The following is a 24612-nucleotide window of genomic DNA, read 5'->3' as shown; positions in this document are numbered from 1 at the left end:
TCACCTCCTGTACTAGTGTAGTGATGATCACCTGTACTAGTGTAGTGATGATCACCACCTGTACTAGTGTAGTGATGACCACCTGTACTAGTGTAGTAATGATCACCTGCACTAGTGTAGTGATGATCACCACCTGTACTAGTGTAGTAATGATCACCACCTGTACTAGTGTAGTGATGATCACCTGTACTAGTGTAGTGATGATCACCACCTGTACTAGTGTAGTAATGATCACCTGTACTAGTGTAGTGATGATCACCTGTACTAGTGTAGTAATGATCACCACCTGTACTAGTGTAGTAATGATCACCTGTACTAGTGTAGTAATGATCACCTGTACTAGCGTAGTAATGATCACCTGTACTAGTGTAGTGATGATCACCACCTGTACTAGTGTAGTAATTATCACCTGTACTAGTGTAGTAATGATCACCTGTACTAGTGTAGTAATGATCACCTGTACTAGTGTAGTGATGATCACCTGTACTAGTGTAGTGATGATCACCTGTACTAGTGTAGTAATGATCACCTGTACTAGTGTAGTAATGATCACCACCTGTACTAGTGTAGTGATGATCACCTGTACTAGTGTAGTAATGATCGCCTTTACTAGTGTAATGATCACCACCTGTACTAGTGTAGTAATGATCACCACCTGTACTAGTGTAGTAATGATCACCTGTACTAGTGTAGTAATGATCACCACCTGTACTAGTGTAGTAATGATCACCTGTACTAGTGTAGTATTGATCACCTGTACTAGTGTAGTAATGATCACCTGTACTAGTGCAGTGATGATCACCACCTGTACTAGTGTAGTAATGATCACCACCTGTACTAGTGTAGTAATGATCACCTGTACTAGTGTGGTCACCTGTACTAGTGTAGTAATGATCATCACCTGTACTAGTGTAGTAATGATCACCTGTACTAGTGTAGTAATAATCACCTGTACTAGTGTAGTAATGATCACCACCTGTACTAGTGTAGTAATGATCACCTGTACTAGTGTAGTGATGATCACCTGTACTAGTGTAGTAATGACCACCTGTACTAGTGTAGTAATGATCACCTGTACTAGTGTAGTGATGATCACCACCTGTACTAGTGTAGTAATGATTACCTGTACTAGTGTAGTAATGATCACCTGTACTAGTGTAGTAATGATCACCACCTGGACTAGTGTAGTGATGATCACCACCTGCACTAGTGTAGTGATGATCACCAACGCATTGCGCAACACTGGTTTTGGAGCAGCAGGTCAATGACCCTTTCCAGAAGTCATAGGTTAATCACCCATGCTCGATCCGCTGCTGCATTAAAACCTTCCCACCCCCAAGCCGTCACCATGCCACATGGTCTTGCGTGCCGCCGTGATGTCTCCGTCTTAGTATTCGTGGATCGGGGCATGATTGCGTCGTTCCACGTTGCACCACAGTCTGTTCTGGATGACCACAGTCGCACCACAACTAGAGAGGTTTTATCTTTTTTGTGCCATTTGTGTATCGTCAGGTATCCCGTATCTGCTGCCAGGGTGTTTTGTGCAGTGGATGCGGTTTAGGGGTGGACTCTGAGCAGCTTCGTGGAAGATTAAACCCAGAGGGCTTCTTCTGCGTTGGTGCTGCTATGAAGCCACGTGGCCTATAGGAGGCGGTCGACTCAAATTCGCGTTTCAGACCGCACGAACATAAGCCACAAGCCGCCGGCCCGCCAAACATTCATTCACCGACCAACAACCATCCTCATCCATTCAATTAGTTCCAGATATCATTCAGCTTGGCACGATACGGCAATGTTGATACGCTGTGTTTTTTTCCCCACGTGTCCATACGTGGCGAGGTAAGGTTCGTTGTAGGGTTCATAAGTGCCCCTGCCGAAGCCGCGTGTGTGAGCGGCTCCTTAGCTCAGGGGTTAGAGCACTGGTCTTGTAAACCAGGGGTCGCGAGTTCAAATCTCGCAGGGGCCTATCCATTTTTTTCCTTAAATTATTTTAATCAAAATTAATTTTAACGTTTTTCAATTTATTGCGTCCTTCAACAGTTTCCCACTCGTTCCGATGGGCCCTTGTCAGACTTTTCATGTGCAGAATCATACTTTTTGTTGTAATGTTCCTGGCCGTTTCATTTAACATGATTACATTTAGTAACGAGTGGACAGGGCCTATGAAATTAGTTTTAATGTCGAGGTGCCGGATTGATTGTCGCATCGCAAGATCTTGACAGGTGGCGGTGGAGGCTTCTGCAGGGGCCTTCTTCATCGAGCAGTGGAACGACCATGGCTGAGGATGATGACAGTGCTGCTTTGGCCCTGCCGCAGACTCAATGTTGAGTGCGTTGCCCTCTCGTGGTGGCTCTGCATCATGTTCAATTTATTTTAACAGATGTTCGAACTGACATTAACATTTGTGCAGCCATTAATATATTTTGATATTAATCTATAACTTTTTTTTTAAAGATTACAGGAATACAGGTGTGATCTTAAAACATTCATCAATTGTTCGTTCAAGTTTTCGTTCAACTTTTAAACGTCACTCTGAAAACGAAGAAGAAAAAAATAGACTTTGAATCTTGATTTAAAAAAAAGTTTATCTTAAAAAAATAAACAATTACAAGTTTTAATGCCAGTGTTAAAATAAATAAAATAACCCTCTGTGTCCTGATTTTTGGCAACTCTGTACACTACACCATTAGCTCACAAAAAAGCAAAAAATATACAGATTTGGAATAGGAATATTTATTTATACCGGAGGGATCCGATGACCTAAAAGCGCCTTTTCACAGACGTCCCAGTAATTCACAGATGTCCAATCATCAGATAGTTTTGTGATTCCATTTGTTTAACATTCACGGTTGAGCCCATGTACAACTGTAAAACTCAACCTTTAATACGCTGGTGGGTATTTCATACACTGGTGGATATTAATAATTTAATACACCGGTGGGTATTTGGTTTAACAAACGTGGCATACTACAAATAAAAATAATAATATAATGTGTGTAACACTCCACGTCACAGCACGACCACACAACCCGCGCCATCCACACGCCACCCAGTGACCCCGCAATCGCCATCTTAGTAAGGGATCCAACCCGCCAAAAGCAATTGAGGGGCTTCGGGTAGTGGTGGAGGGGGGGGGGCAACTGAGTGACGTCACAGGCAGTGAGTAAGTGGGGAGGGGTGTTCGGGGTAGCTTCCCCTACCAAGATGGCGACCGACACCGCTTCGTTGCTTGCGCGCGTCACCGCCTGGCGAGCGGCGCTCAACGGCGTGCTGACGTTGCCACGACCTGCGACAAGCACGGCGCTCTCCCCCTCACGGCGACGACTTGCGGCTGTTGTTGTCAGGTGTTCGGCGCGTCTGTCTTTTCTCTTCTGGTGCGATGGCGAGCGGAGGCGGTGAAATCGTTGTAGGTGGTGGTGGAGGTGGTGGAGGAGGAGGCAAGTGGGAGGTGGTGAAGGGAAAGAAGTCGAATGGGGTGAGAGGCAAGCCCTCTCGTCCGGTCGCCGTGACGCTGGGGCCGATGATGGGTGAGTGAGGCAGTCTCGACACGGTATTTGTCCAAGCTTTACGTGTTGTTGTTGTTGATGTTGTTGTTGTACGTACGCACGTAAAACTTCCTTCGCACCGTACGTAGCCAACCGCGCTAAATCGGAGGTGCGTGAGCGGGACGACAACAAACACCACACACACACCAACAAGCACTTGTCGATCAACACCATCATCAACAGCAATAACGCCAGCGGCGATAGATTTATCCACTGCTGGATGAAGCCCTCCGCAAGCCGCTCCGCTTCTAATGTCGACCGTCAGGGCCCATCGCGACTCCCCCATCCCCCTCCTCCCCCCCGTTCACTTCTCTCGGCAGAATCTGAATATTTATTGACACTGCATGAGGAATCCGATGAGCTATAAAGCTCTTTTTGTTTAGTTTTATTTTTTTCTCATAGTGCGGTGGCGATGTCGCTCAACCCGCGTGCGGTCTCTCCAATCCGCACCCGTTCTCCTGCTCTCGCTGCCTCTCAACGTGGCCACCGGGGATGTTTGCACGGCTCCGTGATTCGTTTGAGCACTTTTAAGTTTGTATTGATTCTGTTTTACTTGTTCAGTATTGTTCACCTGCTGCTTGTTCACGGGTTAGGTTCGTGAGTGTGGGGGGGGAGGGCTGGTTAACTTGGTGTCAAGAGCTCCGTATGCCAGCCGCCTCGTCGTGTTGTTTGGTATTTGTTCATTGTTTACCCGCTGTTGGTGTTGTTGTTTACCTGTTTATTGTTTACAATCTTGAGAGAGAGTGTTTGCAATCTTGAGAGTAACGCCTCGGCATGGCAATGTGGAATTGACACCACCGGCGTAGATGAGCGCACTGCCCAACGGACATTTGAGCAGGGGGGAGGCACTTTGACGAGGACTTCCCACTTGGACAATGTGGTTGGACCCACTTGGACAATGTGGTTGGACTCACTTGGGCAATGTGGTTGGACCCACTTAGACAATGTGGTTGGACCCACTTAGACAATGTGGTTGGACCGGCTTAGACAATGTGGTTGGACCCACTTAGACAATGTGGTTGGACCCACTTAGACAATGTGGGTGGACCCGCTTAGACAATGTGGTTGGACCCACTTGGGCAATGTGGTTGGACCCACTTGGACAATGTGGTTGGACCCACTTGGACAATGTGGTTGGACCCACTTGGGCAATGTGGTTGGACCCACTTGGACAATGTGGTTGGACCCACTTGGACAGTGTGGTTGGACCCACTTGGGCAATGTGGTTGGACTCACTAGGACAATGTGGTTGGACCCACTTAGACAATGTGGTTGGACCCACTTAGACAATGTGGTTGGACCCACTTGGACAATGTGGTTGGACCCACTTAGACAATGTGGTTGGACCCACTTAGACTGTGGTTGGACCCACTTGGACAATGTGGGTGGACCCACTTGGACAGTGTGGTTGGACCCACTTGGACAATGTGGGTGGACCCGCTTAGACAATGTGGTTGGACCCACTTGGACAATGTGGTTGGACCCACTTAGACAATATGGGTGGACCCACTTGGACAATGTGGTTGGACCCACTTAGACAATATGGGTGGACCCGCTTAGACAATGTGGTTGGTCCCACTTAGACAATGTGGTTGGACCCACTTAGACAATATGGGTGGACCCACTTAGACAATGTGGTTGGACCCACTTGGACAATGTGGTTGGACTCACTTGGGCAATGTGGTTGGACCCACTTAGACAATGTGGTTGGACCCACTTAGACAATGTGGTTGGACCCGCTTAGACAATGTGGTTGGTCCCACTTAGACAATGTGGTTGGACCCACTTAGACAATGTGGTTGGACCCACTTGGACAATGTGGGTGGACCCACTTAGACAATGTGGTTGGACCCACTTGGACAATGTGGTTGGTCCCACTTAGACAATGTGGTTGGACCCACTTAGACAATGTGGTTGGTCCCACTTAGACAATGTGGTTGGACCCACTTGGACAATGTGGTTGGTCCCACTTAGACAGTGTGGTTGGACCCATTTGGATAATGTGGTTGGTCCCACTTAGACAATGTGGTTGGACCCACTATGGCAGTGTGGTTGGACCCACTTTGGCATCTTGAACTCACGCGTTGCCCATTACGACAAAGTTTACCATCTCGGATCTAAATTCACCATTTGGTTTTCTCCACGCACATTTCTTAGATTTCTTTTAGAAAATGGAAAAAAAACCGTACGTATATAGATTTATTATTTTAATGTTTTTTTTTTATTTCCAACTGCGAACTCGAGCAGATGCTCGGCCCTTTTGTTCCTCATTGCCTTGACGGCGTTTGCCCGTCATCCTATCGTCTATTCAACCCTCGACCCACTTTTGCGTAAAAACTCGCTCGTGACGGCGTTTGCCGCTGATGGACCACACGTTTGAATAATCTTTCACTTTTCGTGTCTGTAGGGCCCTCGCTGTAAACTAGGTAACTCTAATCTGGTGACCTCTTGAAACGTAAAACTTCGTCTGATTGCTGCGGAAACTAAGCATACTACGACTCCATAATTACCCTACATATCAACTATCCCCCCGCTGATGATGCTGCTGATGATGCATCGGGCTTGCGCAGGTCCCATCAAGACGAGCGAGACGATGTTCGAGCTCGCCTTCGACCGAGAGAAGAAGTCGGCCAAGGAGCAGCCTCTTCAGCAACCGCCGCCGCAGCAGCAGCAGAACATCAAGAAAGCATCGGCGAAGCAGAGCAAGAAAGCCAACGGAGACGCAAGTCCGTCGGGAGGGCGATTTGCCACGTTGGAGGATGCTTTGAAGGCGGTGAGTGGCCGCCGGGAACCCTGTTGTGTCCGATGGCAGTGTGTACCCATCACCGTCGTCAGCGTGGCCTCATTCACGGCACCAAGTTACTCGCGCAACCACCTGCATGCCAACCCCACCAATCGTCCCCTGCCTGATCTCCATTTATCTAATGCTCGTCACCACGTGGATGTGGGGGTCGTTGGTGGGGTGGGGGCTAGGATCACTTACAAGCGAGGAAAGAGCAATATGCGACTCCATTCTTTATAGTGTTGGTTTGAATAACTCCCCTAAGTCCCTCTGGACTCACTGATCATCATCATCATCACCATAGTCATTACACGCTTTCATTTAACTCACTCTGTCTGTTGTTGTATCCTCAAATCTTGTAACTCAATTTTAACCCACTTCCCAATGTGGTATCGACTGCAAACTTGGTATGCTTATGTCATACTGATGACAATACTATATTCTATCATACAAAATAAAAAATATATATTTTTATACATTATTTTTTATTTGTTATGTTTCGGCTTCGGTCTAATTGTCCACGATCAACTGACGTTGGCTGTAATTGGCCACGGTCCCTTACGTTATGGCAAGCTTCGGGGCCACTTCCTGGAGTCGTAGGGTTCTTACATTACTAATACATTTCATAAAAGCGTGTTTAAAAAAAAGTTTTTTTTAAATATTACTTATTTTAACATGCTGTCTATCCACTGCCGGATCAAGGCCTCCACGTGCTTGCTCCATCAATCGCGGCCCTGCTATGCCACAGCCCGTTTTACTCGTACACATGAATGGATTTCGTCGCTCCGTCTCCGCGGTGACTTGGGCGCGTTCTCCTCTTTGGGGGGCCTGGGGGATGCGGTCGGGTTGTAGTGAGGACTCGGGCCTTGGTGTTTTTTTTGTTATGGGCGTAGTTGACACAGATTGGAACAAAAGCTTAAAAGTGAGCGGAGAAGCGTGGCGAGGCTGCACGCTTGAAATTGCACTGAAATAAATGAGGAACACACGTGGATTAGAGGTACACAGGTAGGTTAGAAGGCATCGTATTGAGCGTGAAGAAATGTAAGTGGGGTGGAACAGGGGCACGTCACTAGATGGCCAACGGCACGTCCGTCACAGAGATGGAGCCACGAAATTGACTCCTGTGCGGGGGTTGCTCAATGGATTGTTGCATCGCGAGACCGTGAGAGAAGGCGACGGTTGCGGGATCCTTTCATCCAGCAGTAGATAGGTCATAGCTGACGATGAGTTGACACGTGTGTTGCTTTTTCGCACACATGCACACCACGTTGGCGTGCTCCAGTGCCATCTGGTAAAATAGTGGCAGTGTTGACGCAGCATATAACTTCGTGAACCAACTTTTGGATCAATAACACGAGCCCTTTTGGCCAAAGTCCCTGCACTTGGGGAGCTTGAGAAAAAAACAAGCCATGGTCCATAAACAGAGTGGAATGTATCTGCCACGTGCACACATGTCTTGGGGACCTTTTCACAGGCTACATGAACAGTGCAATGTCGCCAATGTGACCCGGAAGGGACAGAGGTAAAGGCAGATATGTGAAAAGGTCAGATGTGTCAACGTGTGAAGACAATGACATACACAGCACGCGTAATTTTCGCAAACATGATTTGCTGTCTAAAGACCTATACGCTTTCGGACAGCGTAACGGTTATTATCGGTCATCACCGCTCATGGCATCCCTCGGATGACACATGCATGTTGGGCAAGCGTTACGGAATCCACGCACGTGCATGAATTTTGCCCTCGTTTCTCACGTGTGTGTGTGGTGTGTGTGTATGTGACACAGCTTGACCTGAAGGACATGAAAACCCAGCTGGACAAGTCCCAGGCGATGTTCATGGAGGAGCCAACGGTCTGGGTGAAGGACATCGCAGGATACCTCAACCTCAAGCTGCAAGCTCCCGAGAGCGATCCCGCACTCAGCCGCTACCCACACGGTCTCACGCTCCCTACATCTACGCCCACGCTAAGGAATCCTTGCCCCCTGGACGCTTTTAATACAATGAAATCGGACACCCGACGAAATCACCGATCAGAGATTTGCCCATATATGGAATGAAAGTAGGTGTGACCGAAGGGGTGTATCTTTGCCCATATATGGTATTGTGGATTGTGAATCAAGCTAATCGTATTGATTGAGCTCATTGGATCTGGCAGTCGCTCAAAGTTGATCGGCCAGCCATCCTGGAAAGGTCGATTCATTGGCAATCCATTGGGAAGTAATACTTGGATCGAGTAGTCATGTGACACGGCCCCTTCATTTCTTTGGCTAATATCAGCAAGAACGGTGATTCCGTCGCATTCCGCTTTTATTCTACCACAGCGCCACGGTGACGAGATGTTAAATACCTCACCTGGTATACAGGAGGTCGTGAGTTCGATCTTGACCCTGATGATGCCTGTATAATTTGGAGTTTGCATGTTCTCCCCGTGGTTGTGTAATTTTTTTTTACCGGGTCCTCCCGGTTTTTCCCTCCACATTTAGACAAATGCTTTTCAAGTGTTTGGCTGCTAGAAATTGCCACATGATACGCCACTTCATTGCAGTATCATTTGTGGCCAGGTCGCTTCTGAAAAAGAGCTTTCTAGCTAAATGGGCCTTACCTGGTAAAATAAAATAAAAAAAATAGTTGTAAGTTTTAAATATGGGTCGCCATATAATTAATCAGCCTTTGAATCGGCAAGACATCCGTAAGTCCCAGGATGTCTTGCCGAATCACTTATGTCACTGCAGAAAGGAGCTTGCATCAAGAAATATCCCCCTCGGGTACCCACACACGCACAAACATAACGCGAGGCTTACGTATGTGTATGTTGCACGTACGTTGAATTTCTTTCGCACCGTACGTAGCCAACCGTGCTAATCGGAGGTGTGGGTTACTGACGATGGCCAGTGTCGTGCGCACCTCGTCGTGGGGCGTACTGCTTCACTTCCGCCGGGGCGACCCCTGGGCTCGTCCGCCGCAACAAGGCTGGCGGAGTCATCGAGAGGTGCGGGACGTTGATGATGGGAGGGCGTGGCGCTTGAACGACACGCCGAACACGAGGAGGCAAATCCTCACCTCTCCGCAAATGCCCCCGTGCCACCCCCTGCAGACTACCCGCTGTGCCTGGCAAAGAGGGAGCTGAGAGCCGTGGTGCTGGGCCTGTTGCAGCGCTGCGGCCCTGGGGGTCACTGCACGCTGCTGCAGTACTCCCTCGCCATGATGCTGCGCGAGTCCGACAAGCCCTCAGGTGTGTCCGTCGTCGTTGTAGTAGACACCTCGACGTTCATCGTCGCTCGTCGTTGTGTTGATGTGGCCATCGTCGCGAGCGCCGTGGTCGTCGTTGTCGTCTTCAACGTAATATTCATCGGCTTCGTCATGATCGGAATCATCATTGGTATCGTCATCATCGGCATCATCTGCATCATTATTGGCATCATCATCGTTATCAGCCATGATCTATCTACAGGCTGGATTGAGGCCTCTCTGACCCGCCACCATGTGTATTATGTGTGCATGCACGTGTTATGTTTGTGTGTGTGTGTCATTGTGTGAGAAGGTGCACAGTGCACGTGTAATGCTGTACGTGTGTGTGTGTGTTTATTCTGTCGTGGGGAATGGTAACGCAGTGGTTAGCGCATCGTGCTAAGAGACTGGTAACCCGAGTACGATTCTTACTTACGGCCAACATCAGTGACAACATCAGTGACAACATCAGTGACAACATCATTGACAACATCAGTGACAACATCAGTGACAACATCAGTGACAAATATCTCTACCGGTCCTGGGCCGCCGTGTGTAAATATCACGTATATATATGTCCACATTGGGGGAGAGAAAAGCGGCTGGGCGTGGTGTTGGCCATCCACCTTCTCCTGTGCCCTGTTGGCCTCGGTATTGTGCTACTCGCTAATGACACTTGCCCCAACAGTCTGTTAAGGCTACACGGGATCTTTGTTTTTTGTGTTCCTGCAGGGGAGTCGGTGCACGGCTACCGGCTGTGCGTGCAGTTCGTGCTCTCGGAGTACCCCGATGTTGTGGAGGTGCACATGACGGAGGTACGGGGTACTCATGTGAAACACAGTTCACAGATACAATTAGAATCCCCGATCAAATGATGACCTGCACCGCCGATGGTAGCCGTGGGCGACCGCGAGCCGAACCCGGGAAGTCAGTCCACTGATCACTCCCCCCACACACATGCGCACACAGAGATACAGATCCTCCATATAGCCTCAACAGACTTTTGGGGCAAGTGCTGTTAGGGAGCACCTATTAAGGCCGGCACGGTACACAAGGGGGTGGGTGGCCAACACGACGCCCGGCCACCTTTGTCTCCCCAGTGGGAAAGTTTTACACATGGTAGCAGATACTGAATTGGGGCCGAGTCGACCGAGGGGAAGCCCAGGAAAATTACAGATATTAAATCTTGACCTAAAGACTGCAGGAATTATTGTTCTTGGGTCTTTCGGTAAAGTCACATAGATAGGTTCAAAGAAAATAACCTATCTACGTGACTTTACCGAAAGACCCAAAAATATTTCAGATATTAGTCAACGATGTGTTGGTCTTAAGGGCTGAAATCGAACGGGGGTCGCCGGATTCGTAACGCAGACCGCTAACAATTGCACTACGGCTCCCCACTCTCACACACGCAGACATACAAACACTCACGCGTTGGTCTTCAATCTGAAGAGCTCTTTCCAAGCCTCTGCCACCTCTGTCCGTGACTCTTAGCACCATAGCGGTTACATCCGCGCTCGTGCACCGCCGGTATGACGCTCCATCTCTGAGCTCGCCCCACCCCCGTCGTGTCTTCCCCCGCAGAACCTGAAGCTTCTCAACGCGTCCGTCAACAAAACGAACAAGTGCCTCTCGCTGCTGTGGGCTCTGAACCAGAGTGGGGAGCACGACCTCGCCGTTGGACTTCGAGGTGAGACCGAACATCAACGCGTTCTTACAATTGTCGCTCGTTACCGTCCGCTCGTCTTGCCGCACCAGACGGCGGTCGCTCCACAGGCAGCGTGGAGCGAGGTGCCGTGAGTCCACCGTCGAGTCCTTTGGGGGGGGGGGGGGGGGGGGTTGCCAATGCTATGCGGTGCCGTGGCCTGTCGCTGAACACATCACTGGAGCCGGTCGATTGGATTGCTCATCATCGTCACGGTGGTTGTCGTCGTTGTCGCGCATTGCCCCGCAGTGTGGGTGGAAGCCTTCCTGCCCCTGATCGAGATGAAGCCGTACTCGGCCTACGTCATCAGCAGCCTCCACCACCTGCTGCAGTGAGTCCCCTCTGCCGCACCGCCATTGCGCGTCGCCACCTGTTATTCGTTACCAACGGCCCGGTCGCAACCGTAGTTCACCCCGGATCTGCCTGTCCCCCACCGTGTCTCCCTCGGTGCGGTGCGCAGCGCTCACGGGAACCTGAGCAGGGGCTTCGGGATCGTGACCCTGGAGCAGTTCCTCTCCCTGCTCGAGCTGGCGTTTGCGTCTCCGAGCACGGCCCTGGCCCCCGGGTGAGCAATGCCCCCTTGACCCTCGTGTTGTCGGGGCACGCGGAGTAGCCCGCGTCCCCTCCTGCTCACACGGGCATTGAGGCAGCACAGCTCCTCCTCCCCCGCCACCTGCCTCCCCCACCACGCTGACCTCCCTCCCTCCATCCATCCCACCCCCTCCTCCCGTCCCACCCCCTCCACCCCCACCTCCTTGCTCTCCCCACCCGCAGGCCACAGAAACAGCTGCAGGTGGTCTACCCGCGCTTGAAAGAGCTGGTGCTGCGGGGCTGCCCCGACGCCGCGCCGCCTCGCGCCCTCCCCGTGCTGCTGGCGCGCCTGGCCGCGACGGCGCGCGGCTCTGCGCAGGCGCGGGAGCTGCTGGGCTGCCTGGTGGAGGGGCTGGCGAGCGGCGATGCGGAGGCGCTCGCGGTGTGGAGGGGGCTCTACGCGGACCACCTGGCGCCGTCCAGGTGCTGCTCGCGAGAGAGCCGGCGCGGGGCGGTCGCGTTGGGGGGTGGGGGAAGCGTTGTGGAACACCCACTCGGGAGTCGGTGGAGTGCAGTGTGATGAGAGTGAAACTAAACATGCGATCACCTCTCGTCTCACTCTACTTCCCTCCACACACTCTCCTACCTCTCCCCTCTCATCTCACTCTGCTCCCCTTCACACACTCTCCTACCTCTCCCCTCTCATCTCACTCTACTCCCCTCCACACACTCTCCTACCTCTCCCCTCTCATCCCACTCTACTCCCCTCCACACACACTCCTACCTCTCCCCTCTCATCTCACTCTACTCCACTTCACACACTCTCCTAAAAAAAACTGAAACTATTTTTTTTTTTACCAGGTCCAGGCTCCCTGAGCTGTATATTTCTTCTTCGGAAGCGACCTGGCTATCACAAATGATAGCTGAACGAAGTGGCTTATGTGGAAATGTATAGCAGCCAAATAATCTAAACGCACGTTGATTCTAAATGTGGAGGGAAAAACTGGAAGATCCGGAGAAAAGTCCACGGTACCACGGGGAGAAAGAGACACGCAATCCTAAAATATTCAGGCGTCGGGTTCGGGATCGAACCCACGACCTCTTGCATACCAAGCGAGCGAGTGTGGTTAGAATTATGTTTTAAATGCGGTCGCATCGCATAGACGCCGTTGTACGCAGGCCTACTCCGGGCGACTCCTGAGTGACTCCCCTATCTTTGTTTATCCCCTTCAGCCTCCTCCTGCAGCATCTGCTGAAGAACTGGAGCTCCGTGTCAGGCAAGGTGAGGCCGTCTCGTCGCACCGCGTCCGAGGGTAGCGCCACATTGATGCCTCCTGGCTCTTCCGCTCACGATCTTCTTTCTCTCGTGCGCCGGCGATCGGTGGAACGTATTTGCCCCTCCCGCCCCCCTGCCCCCCCCCCCCCAGGTTTCTCAGCAGGAGCTACGCCAGTCGGTGCTCGTGTTTGCGGAGGCCAACAAGCAGATGGCGCTGCAGAGCCGGCGCAGGGAGGGCCTCAAGGAGAGCACCGCCGCTTGCGCCGTGAGTTCACGCAGAGAGCGCACCCCGGTGATAACCTCGGTCATGAGCGTTGCGTGTTTATAAGCGTGTAAAGAGTCCGCCAGACGAAGTCCGAGAGGCCACACTTTTCTTGGTTCTTCTGCGGGCTCACACCGCACGCGTCCACCCGCCTCCGATTCCCTCCGAGAAGCGCCCTGATTGCCCCGCCTCACCCGCTGACATCAATCCCTCTCTCCCTGCGCGTCCTCTCTCTTTCTCTCGCACCGCCTTTTCTCTCTCTTCCCTCGTGACGTCATTCTAACACTGTCACCTGAGTTCGCGTGAGTGTTTCTACCAGGGGCGGAGCCAGGGGGGTGACAGGGTAGACTATTGTCACCCCCGAAAAAACATAAAAAATCGAAAATCTGAAACATTCTGCGTATAAGTGTACGACACTCGGTCTGGCAGACTCAGTGCAACTGCATTGTCAGAGTGTGTCGCCAACCGATGGCGTCTAGTTCAACAGCCTGACTCTCTAATCATTCTTGAAATAAAAAAATGTTGAATGTCACCACGGGCTGAACATCCTGGCTCCGCCCCTGATTTCTACCCTCGGATCACGTAAGTATTAGCACTACAAATGTATTTGCTTAACCGGCGTCGGCACGCTTTTAACTAGGGCCCGATCCATGTGACGGTGGTGGTGGTGGTGTCGTGGTTAGCGCAGTGTGTTACCAACCCGGCTACCCGAGTTGGTAGTGCCAATGTGTCGATGGCCAGCGTGGTTAGAATTATGGCCAGAGGATGGTTGGCTCGTGTGTTGACGGTTACGGATTGTGTTTGCTTGCGATAGTTATGGGCAGGGTCTGAGCCTGGTTGATCTTTGTGGTTTGGGGTGGAAGTAGGTCGTTATGACCATCACCTTGTAGGGCTAGAGTCTTGGCTAAATATGCTTGGGGGTAAGGCTAAGTGTGGTTAGTGTTCGAGGTGGTGTTTGTGTCTGGTTGGCTAGTGTGGTGGTGTTATGGGTGGTGGTAGTAGTGGCTAGTGTGGTTAGGGCTAGCCTGGCTAAAATCCGATTGAATCGTTTGTGCTTTGCCTCTACCCCAAAATCGCAGAGTTGCTTTTTTAAAATGCTGCCCGCTTGTAAGTTTCCTGCCACACGGCGTCAACGAAAACTGCGCTGGCGGGGGAACCGTCTTAAGCAGAGCGCTCCGGCGAGCCTTGCCGACAACCCACCACGTTTAACCCGGGCGCGCACGGGCAACATGTGCGCAGGGGCTCCTGGAGAAGATGAAGGCGAAAGCGGTGCCGTGGAGGAGGTACGTGATGGCCGGCGTCTTCCTGCTCTGCTGTTTCCTGGCTCAGGACGTGTGGCGGAGCGGCTCCATGCAAGGTGAGCCCCAGGGATCGCTCATTCGTTTATTTTTGAAGCGCAGTCGTTGAGGACCCAAACATCGCACGCCTCGCTTTGGCATTCCTCCTTCGCCTCGAAGACATGGGTGTGACCATAAAGAGTTGAGTAACTGTCAGGTTCTACAAAAGAAACATTCCCACTGTTTACCTGCAAGGCCATGAGATACGGTCTCATTTACGCGCGCCGTGAATCTGCGTTGTGTTGTAATTGCACCGTTTGATGAGGTTCAGTTCGTGCGTTTTAAATGGCACCTCGCAATCGCTGAGGAACCTCAGACCAGAGCTGGAGGGCGGCAGCCAGGCGGTGAGGAGCCGGTCGCTACCAACGATTGCCAAAGCTCAGCAGTCCTCTGCATGTTAAGGTGTTTTCAGCCACGCGTTTGAATTGTAGATTCGACGAGTGCCAGGCTGCTGCGTGAGACGGGCATTGCTGAGGCCGCTCAACGAGGCTGGGCCGTCACGACTCTCTACTCGGCATGGGGATACAGGTGGGAGGTCACACGCTCGCTCGCTCGCTCATTTACTCGCTCGCTCGCTCACTCACTTACTCACTCGCTCACTCACTCTCATGTGCAAATAACCAGGCTTTAGCGTGGTTAAGCACTCAGATGGGAGGCTTATTTGGAATAACGAGCTGGGCGTTGTGTAGACTTTAGGATCGAACCCCACGACATCCTGTATACCAGGCGAGGTAGTTAACATCTCGCCACCACGGCTTAGTCTCCCTCGAAGTAGTCTTTCTCGAAATACTTCCGAGTAAGACTTTTCCAGAAGTCCCTCCGAGTCACAGATCAAGATTGGCCCACCGACAGCGGTGAGATGTGCATCATTAGCTTTAACGCTGCACCGAACCTACGGGCCTACAGCATCTGCTATTAGTACGGCTTGTACGGAGTGCAGGCCAGCATCTCGCGTTTCCAGATCTTGGGCTGGAAAATTCTGGCCGCGAACGCGAATTTTGCAGTCAACTCGAGTTGGGGGGGAAGAAGCCAAACACAGAAATGCGCTGGCGGCGTGAATACTCGGATTCACACTAGGGTCGTGCGCGTCGACGGAAAGTAGGCGAGTGACCCACCGTGGTTAGCGTGGGCTCCGATGAAGATATTTTTGGTTTCTGAGCAAGGGCCCAAATGTGCAAAACGCCAAGCAACCAGCAACAAAACAGCACTGTGAAAGTTGTCGTGGATAAATAGCGTAACACGTTTCGTGAATTGAGCGAGGTTATCATTGTGTAATGTGTAAGCTGACGGTCGCCGAACGGTGGGATAGGCTTCGCCGCTTCAGCCTCTAAGCCAATCGGGTGACAGGGAGTATCTGGGCTAGAGGTCAAGGGCGGAGCCCGAGGGTGCTAGTAGGGTACCATCTAGAAGGTTCGTGGGGGGGCGTGGCTAGAGGCGGGGCTTGGTGACGCGGGAGGGGGTTATAAGGGGAAGCCGGAAGGGACTCTGGGTCAGTGTGTGAAGTCTGGAAGCGGGACCACGTCTCGCGCCTCCGGGATGCCATCGGCCACGTGGCGGTCCGGAGACGGTCTCCCTGCGCGCCGTCTACCAGCGGGAAGCAGGAAGCGGGAGCGGGAGAGTGAGCGTGCGTGCGCAGAGGATACCAACTCATGCCGCGATGACGATGATGGGAGGACAAATTTCCACGGTGGAGCAGTACCGAGGGAAGAAGCAGAAAGAGAAGTGAGGTGACCTGCAGTGTGGTGAGTGCGTTGCGTAGCAATAGAAGAGGAGTGAGGTTGACTAATCACAGATGAGGGACAGGAGTGAATCAGTGAGTGCTGGAATGAATCATCAGTGGTGATGAAATGAGGGGGGCCCCTCCCCCTGTACAACTTGCGTATTCTGGTGCATGAGCATCTCCAGCCCCCATGAGACGCTGGTGCGGTTGCACCGCCTGCACGCTCGATGGCTGCTTCACTCACCTCATCAGTATCATCATCGTCATAGTTGTCAAAGTTGTCATTGTTGTGGCTGTGGTTGTGTCCTGCGCGGGACAGCTGGCTGCAGGAGAGCGTTCCGCCGCTGTGGGCGCGCGCATGCGGGGCCCTGGGGCCGTGGGCGGCCCGCGCCTGGGACGCGGCCGCCGGGGCCGGCGCTCTGCTGTGGGCGCGCGGCGTGGAGCCGGCCGTCGCGTGGACAGCCGAGGGCCTGCACGCCGGCCTCAAAACGGTGTGCACCCGACGTGCCGCGGCCCGCTCATTCACTCGCACGCTCCCGGCGCTCTCCGATGGGGTAGCGTTTGGTAACCAACGGCGGCAGCGGTGAGCGCGCCGCGCTGACGTTGCCGGCGAACGATATCGGAAAGCGGTCCATGGCCCCCCCAACCCACACTGACCGGTGTGGTGAAATATGGTCCGAAAAACTCCCCATGACCGACCACAGTTCGGCGAGGCCTTCGTGCTTCACTGGATTAGTTTGTTGCCCTTCCCCCGCACCTCCGATTTAACATGGTTGGCTACGCACGGTGTGAAAGAAGTAAAAAAAATACATACATTGAGAATAGCTCAAGTCGATTTTTAATTTGGGGTAAACGTTTAGGTTCCTGGCCGCGCAACGGGCCAACGATACCGCACGATGTGCGTCCTGCTACGTGTGACAGCGATTCGGCGGATGTGTTCAAACTAAACTATTCCAAACTATTTTTTTTATTTTACCAGGTAAGGCCCACTGAGCTATATAGGTCTTTTTTTAGAAGCGACCTGGACACAAATGATAGCTCAACGAAGTGGCTTACCACATAGAAATGTATAGCAGCCAAATACTTCTAAACGCATGATGTTGATTCTAAATTTTTGAGGGAAAGAGACCAGAGGACGGGGAGAAAAATCCACGCAACCATGTGGAGATAGACATGCAAACTCCAAAGATACAGCAGGCGTCATGGTCGTGATCGAACCCCACGACCTCCTGTATACCAGGGGAGGTAGTTAACATCTCGCCACGGGGAGGGAGACACGCAAACTCCAAAGATACAGCAGGCGTCAGGGTCGGGATCGAACCCCACGACCTCCTGTATACCAGGCGAGGTAGTTAACATCTCGCCACGGGGAGGGAGACACGCAAACTCCAAATATACAGCAGCAGGCGTCATGGTCGTGATCGAACCCCACGACCTCCTGTATACCAGGCGAGGTAGTTAACATCTCACCACGTGGAGAGAGACACGCACACTCCAAAGATACAGCAGGCGTCGTGAGGGTCGTGATCGAACCCCACGACCTCCTGTATACCAGGCGAGGTAGTTAACATCTCGCCACGGGGAGGGAGACACGCACACTCCAAAGATACAGCAGGCGTCGTGAGGGTCGTGATCGAACCCCACGACCTCCTGTGTATACCAGGCGAGGTAGTTAACATCTCGCCACGGGGAGGGAGACACGCACACTCCAAAAATACAGCAGGCGTCAGGGTCGTGATCGAACCCCCACGACCTCCTGTATACCAGGCGAGGTAGTTAACATCTCACCACCGCGGCACCCTCGAGGTCCGCCCCACCCCCCAACGCCGGTTTGTTCTCCAGGCGCGTGCGGAGCTGCCGGCGCTGCTGGAGGAAGTGGCTCGACGCACCCAGGAGGTGGCTGCCCACGTGCACCAGCGCTACCTGCTGCCCGTGCTCCACGCCCTGTCGGGCTCCGGCGGAGCGGTGGTCTCTGCCGCCGAGTGACGCTCCCGTGTCTACTCTTCTGCCGGCGTCGTCGCTTCCGCTCTCGCCCTCTCTCCCACCGCGGGCCAGCGATGACGCGCGAAGGAGCGGCGGCCTCGCCGCTGTTATATTATATATTTTTATCTCCTCGGCGCAGATTTAAAACGACGAGAGGTCTACTTGGAAGCGATTTTTTTCTTTTTTTACCCCCCCCCCCCCCCCCCGCCATCCAAAGCAGTGACTTGACCCGCAATGAGAACACTCGGCAAGAGACGACATGAGCGGGAGTAGATTTTTCCGATCAAATGCCGATAAGCGGACTTTAATTTCAGCCGAGATCTGTCCGGATCAACGACCCGGAAAATATTTTTCTGCACACAGCACCTATGTACTTCCATTCGGCATGGCTTTGGCTACTACTCGTCACGTGCCACCGACTCCAGTCTACCAGCAACCCAGAACGTGTTCAGCCAGAAAGTAGTGTCTGCCAATATAACTAGAGGATGCTAGAACTTGGCTCAATGCAATGCATGCTGGTCGGCGTGTGCGTGTGTGTGCGCAAAACGGAAGCGCAACGGGTTAGCGTGCTGCACTCCGAACCCGGCGACCCGAATTCGATTCCCCGCTCGCTGCTACCAACACCTGCGATGATTATCTGAACCGGTTCTGGGCCTCTCCTAGGTCAACTGAGCCTCGAGTGAGTACCTGGTGCAGTGTGTAAACATCGCCACTCAGGAGACAAAGGCGGCCGGGCATGGTGCTGGCCTTCCACCCCCTCGTGTGCAGTGCCGGCCTCCATAGATGCTCGCTTAGCAGCACTTGCCACAGAAGTCTGTTAAGGCTATACTGGGGGGATCTTTGTCTTTTGTGTGTCTGAGTGGCTTGCCTCTCTCTTGTATCCTACGGAAGGTTCGTTTGAAACCTCGTGTATTTTTTTATTCGGTGCAAGCTCTACACACGGCAATTCTACGGCCCACGTGGAAGACCTTGTGCATGAATATTATCGTGGATTGTTGCGAGCGTGGTTGTGGCGGGGGTATCGGAGGCTGCCCCATTCATGGTTTAGGTGTTAGACTGCCGAATTGTAAAACCAATTTTACCGTTTAGTGATCTTCATTGATTAAGTTTTTGTCCTGGCCTGAGGGCCACAGCACAGCATTGGCAGGAGCCGAACAGTTGTCTTAAGTGCCTCCCCCTGAATTTAGCCAAGGGTTCTCACGATGGTTCACAATGGTCCGCTATGGTGCCCGGTCAGGTTTTTACACAGCCGCACACCCATCGCCGGGCTGCCCTCCGATGTCTCCACTTGGGATGGGCGGCGAGCGCGTTTGACACGGGGATGGTTTTGAATGAGACGTTTCGTGGGTTCGGCTTGCTGCGCCATCGTTTCAGCGGCAGGTCCCGAACCCCAGGGGAATTTGATAAATTGGCTTTTGAAAATCGTTGCGCGGCCAAATGGTTTAACAAATCGCCCCATTAACTTGTATGTATGTATGTTGAACTTCTCTCGCACCGTACGTAGCCAACCGTGCTTAACCGTAGGTGCGGGGCAAGTATGACAAACTAAACACAAGACACGTGCAATCCTGCGGCTGCCGCGGCCGTACTGATTACAAACACGTGACGCACGTGGGAGTAACGCGATGTTTGAGGAGGCATGCCCACTCGGTGACCGCAAAGCTTTTTCCCCGACTTTGGCGGCGACCGAGGGACGTGGCGTGCACCAACAACGCGGATAGTTTTTTTTTTTGCCGAGACGTTATGTTGCGGAGTCGCGGCGAGCTTTGCGTTCATTAAATGTTAAAACACCGTACGTGAAATCGAGTGTGAATTACCCCTTCACCGTGTCCTCACGGGGAGCGGCGTCCATTGAAGATGCTCCACAGTGAGCCCGGTAAGGCATGTCTATCCGTCCACTTTGCGGCCTGTGTCGGAGAAATTAATTGTTATGCCGAGCGGCCGTATCCATCCGTGCGAATGCATGAATGTTCGTTCGTCAGTAGCGCCGCTGCGTAGGGTTTTTTTGCGGTTGCGCTCGTACGGCTTGTTCGGGAACTGCATTGATTGAAGAAGCTTCCAGCACATGGAGCGAAACGTCGGACATCGTGCCGAATTGCACACGGCAGCGCGATCTCGAATTCGTGTAAAAGAGAGCTTGCGCTGTTCTTATTAAAATTATTTTTTGGTCAAAACATTTCAAGGTTTACCACAGTCGTAAGTGGTCTCCAACGAGAAGGTATCAGTCAGTTGTGTTGACAGTGTTTCTGGCACTTTCATTTGACCCTTAACAATACTCAAGGGTTACGTGGGCACTGAATGATTCACAACGTCCCCTGCCCCCAACTCGGCGATTCCATGAATTGTAACGATCCCGGGTCGCAGTTTCATTGGAGAACCGTTTCGTTTGTACCGTTCCTTATTTTGTTCGTCTCGCGTGTGCAAGTTTTTTTCCTCTCTCCCATTAGCTTAATTGTAAGTAGATTCTAAATAACATGTAGAGTCCAGCCATTTGTCAATCCACTCCCGAATCAAGGCCTCACCAAGCACTGTCGGTCATGGGGGTTATGTAACCATTCTTCATGCTGCTCAGTGCAGATTGAATAATCCATTAATCAATTTGAGTCGGTTCTTATTCTCACAATTAATCGAAATGCGTATCAAATATTTGAGATTCGTTCAAATTGTACCCAGCCGACATGCCAGCGTTACATTTTTGGCTCGTGGAGAAAATGAAAGTACAAACGAGACGGCAAAAGCAACACGAACGGAATGCGTTCTTGAATGTAGGCACCGAATCGTAAGGATTCACATTTCATCGAATCGCTGAGTGGGTGGTCGAGGTGATTTTTTACGTGGCTAACATCCAGATATCGGAATCCCGGGCAGTATCAGAGTCTATACAGTTAAGCGAGGTGTCTTGTTTCCCTTATTGTTTGAAAACAAAAATAGATTTGTTTTCATTCGGTTATTTCCTGGAAAGGTTACGTATCGCACGACTGGCTCCTGATCGGATATAACTAAGTCACTCTTGAAGTATGTGGGATCTCCAAAACTAAGCACGGTTGAACCTGGTCAGTACTCGGATGGGAAATTGGTAATACCGGGTGTTGTCGACTTTGGCTGTGAAATTGGAAGAACATAGCAGTTGACAAAGTTCAGATTTTGAATGTTACCCTCTGTCGTGTGTGTGTGGTGGGGTTTTCTCCAGGTGTGCCGGTTTCCTGACATTGCAATTGTGAGACTCGTTGAGGCTTTTGCGGATAAGTAAAAAAGCATGATAATCGTCATTTACCTTTGGGCAATGTTACCACTCCACATGCCTGTAGGCTCGCTGGCAATTTCTTCCACACACACACTGGCAGATTTCCACAAGGATGTTTGTGCCAAAAAAAAGTGGTTTAAGATTGTCTCCACATTTAGATATGGTACGTTACTTGCCTTTTTGTTATTGCCTCATCCATTGTTGAATGCAATTGACGTGAGTTTATCTGTAGAATAGTTTTATTTGCCAGAGCCTAGCTGAAGGCCCTAATGAGTACATTACAGTTGTCGGACGGACCGATGAAGGTGGACGTGCGGGGAGCTGTGTGTTTACGGGTTAAGACTGCTGCAGTTCCCATTGATGTGATTCTGGAACATTCCTGAGTGCCCAATGTTCATAAAAAATATGTATATTTTACGAACTAGGAAATGAAGGTTTCTCTTTGGCTGTTGTATGCCTGTCTCGTGGAACCTGGAAATTTATGCAGGATTCTAATCACGTGGCCATCAAGCCGAGTAAAGATTTTGCTGTTGATTGTTACGTGAACGTGTTTGGGAATCATAATTAAGGAGAGATGTCACTCCGTCTTAACTTTCATTCTGGAGAGATGTGGTTTTGTTGCTAATTCATTGTTATCGAATTGTTATCAACTCTTTTTGTTCTAAGGTTGTCTAAGACTGATATGCTTCACTCTGTCAGCATAAACTCCCACCTCTCAATGATTTGATGAGTGTAATTATTGAGATAAATACATTTTAGTGAGCCAAAGCATTGTTCCACCCAGAACTCCCGGTCAACATGGAACGTTAGACCAACGTTGGCCCAAAATCTGGGCTATTAGAAGGCTAACGGATTAGAGCTCCTGATGGAACTGCCAGTGGAGTGATGGGAGGTTTGACTTGTATGAATGTTGAACTTCTTGCACACCGTACATAGCCAACCGTGCAAATTCAACCGTGCGAAGCGGAGGTGTGGGGGAAGGACAACAAACTAAACACAAAAAGCAGTTGTAACGAAATGAGTTGTAAACCTGTTTACAATTAGCTTGGAAAAGCCCAGACCGGTAACGACGTTGACCAAGAGAGAGTGGTTGACTTAAGGGCCCAACAGATCTAGAGTCGATTGCAATTGTGGAATATTAGAGGAATCTTTTTTTTTTGCATTAAATCACAATTATCACTGTTGGCTAAGTACGGCGTGAAAGAAGTTCAACATACATTTCCTAACACAAGCCCACAGGGGCCCAAAACGCCCAGTGGCCTGCAACAAACATTACCATTATAAATATATTTAGATGAGAAAAATTGTAATTACAGCTCATTGCTGCTGCTGTATTTGTAGTAATTTTTTTCTTAATTCGTTAGAGGGGGAAAAAAACTCCCCACATTCGTCAATAGCCCTGCTATGAGGAAGGGTCATTATCCGAACAATTGCCCATTTGATAAGATTTTTACGTTTAAAGCCACAATGTTATTGACGAGTGGTGGGCTTAACATTTGTCCCTGTGCACCATTGCCAAAGTAACAGCGGCATTATCATCATCATGGACTCGTTTGTTGAGAAGATAATGTCTTAAGGGCCACAAGCCATGAACTGTCACCCACAGAAAGGAACATTTTGCATAAAAGGATCAATTTAATAATAATTTAATAATAACAAACTACAACTTGAGGTGAGAGAGCCAACCGAGGTGGTTTGCTCCCTGCTCATTTTGCCAACGCGAACAGCCAACCAGAGTCTATGCACACACGAAATGAGAGTAACAGTCTGTTCTACAATGCGTGTTTCTATAACGCGATGAATGTGTTAGGGAACAGGTGTTTCTTTTATAACGCGGATGCGAGTTGGATATAACGCGATCGAGCCAACGTAAGCGAGTCGGAATTAAGCGGTCGTAACGGCTGCCTCGGCGTAGCATCATCCTGCAAGGAATTGGGATGCTGCTGGATGCGTCTAGACCAGTGGTTCTTAACCTTCACTGTAGCCTTGCACCCCCTTGGTTCTCAATCGTTAAATTATAATGTTAATAAATACATAGAGTTTGATTAAACAAAGTAGTTGTACGTACGCCCCCGTGCTTAATTTGTTTCGATGATTTACCTTATGACAAAAAATCTGGCCATGTCTCGCACCCCCAGAAAGAGCATCACGCACCCCCAGGGGGTGCGTGCATCCCAGGTTAAGAATAACCACTGATATAGACGCTACCCACGCGCCTCAGTCTTTGTTCAGCCTGCGTACGCATCTCGCATACTATTGCGGGCTATGCTTCACCCTATATTTATTATAACGCGATTTTTCTGTAACGCGGTGCCCTTCAGGAACGCAACTACCGCGTGCGTTATGGGAGAACAGGCTGGACGCGGTCGCTTTCGGGTTTCTATTTGCAACGGTGGTGCTGTTGGTTTTGTAGAGAGGAGGGCAGACCCCCGGAGTGCTTTGTCTTGAGCGAGTGTGGTAACGACGAGGCGAGCGAGCGCAGTTTTGTGTCGCCCCTGCCAGACCGCAAAATAAATTTACGTGCAAGGAATTCCCATGTTTGCTACTTTAACTGTTGTTGTGAAATAGAAACATTGCACTTTATGAAGGAAATCACCAAGTAAACATTCGATGTTGGCCCAACATTGGTCGTACGTTGAATCAACCTTGGAAGAATGAAAACATAAATAAGAATAGCTTTTAACTTTTCTGGCAATAAAAGGTTTTAAGTCGCTCAAACACCAAATAGAAACCTTTTACAAGGAATCATGTATACATTAACCACACACGGTACTTGTGAACATGAAAATAAAAACATGCTCTGATAATATATGCATTATCTTTGAGAGGGATTGGTCTACCCTAGAGACAGCCTTCTTTAGGGTCGAGTCTCACCAGTGTCAGACCAGAGAACGCCAAGTATAAGTAGACGTAATGTGTCCTTCCCCCATATTCTTTGAGAAATTCACAACAACAACCACACCTATACATCGTCATACAAAACCAGTAGGTTTTTC

At 50.7% G+C, this 24612-nt stretch overlaps 1 protein-coding gene and 1 non-coding gene across 2 annotated transcripts; both read left to right on the top strand.

The window, feature by feature from the left end:
* The first annotated feature begins 1893 nt into the window (after positions 1-1893).
* On the top strand, positions 1894-1966 carry TRNAT-UGU (transfer RNA threonine (anticodon UGU)). Its single transcript has one exon. It is a non-coding gene; the product is annotated as a tRNA-Thr (tRNA).
* Positions 1967-3253: 1287 nt separating this feature from the next.
* On the top strand, positions 3254-24146 carry LOC142924623 (transmembrane protein 214-A-like). The gene is made up of 15 exons (XM_076067193.1): positions 3254-3527; positions 6116-6318; positions 8115-8265; positions 9425-9562; positions 10291-10373; positions 11143-11248; positions 11513-11594; positions 11724-11828; positions 12038-12277; positions 13028-13076; positions 13222-13335; positions 14572-14689; positions 15101-15197; positions 16709-16880; positions 18232-24146. The coding sequence occupies exons 1-15, from the start codon at positions 3380-3382 to the stop codon at positions 18373-18375; spliced, it is 1950 nt and encodes a 649-aa protein (XP_075923308.1). The 5' UTR covers positions 3254-3379; the 3' UTR covers positions 18376-24146.
* The last annotated feature ends 466 nt before the right edge of the window (positions 24147-24612 follow it).

The sequence above is a fragment of the Petromyzon marinus genome, chromosome 15, assembly GCF_048934315.1.
Source record: "Petromyzon marinus isolate PM22_M1 ecotype Great Lakes invasive population chromosome 15, UKy_Petmar_22M1.pri1.0, whole genome shotgun sequence".
Taxonomy (NCBI): Eukaryota; Metazoa; Chordata; class Hyperoartia; order Petromyzontiformes; family Petromyzontidae; genus Petromyzon; species Petromyzon marinus.
Note: the sequence above shows the minus strand (reverse complement) of the source record. Positions and strands in the feature narration are given on the sequence as shown.

What these genes read in the sequence shown, in the direction of transcription:
- LOC142924623 (XM_076067193.1), top strand. Translation starts at nt 3,380, where the DNA reads ATGGCGAGCGGAGGCGGTGAAATCGTTGTAGGTGGTGGTGGAGGTGGT. An exon ending in CCTCGCCGTTGGACTTCGAG is followed by an intron (nt 11,249 to 11,512) that starts GTGAGACCGAAC and finishes ATTGCCCCGCAG; the next exon opens with TGTGGGTGGAAGCCTTCCTG. An exon ending in TACTCGGCATGGGGATACAG is followed by an intron (nt 15,198 to 16,708) that starts GTGGGAGGTCAC and finishes TGCGCGGGACAG; the next exon opens with CTGGCTGCAGGAGAGCGTTC.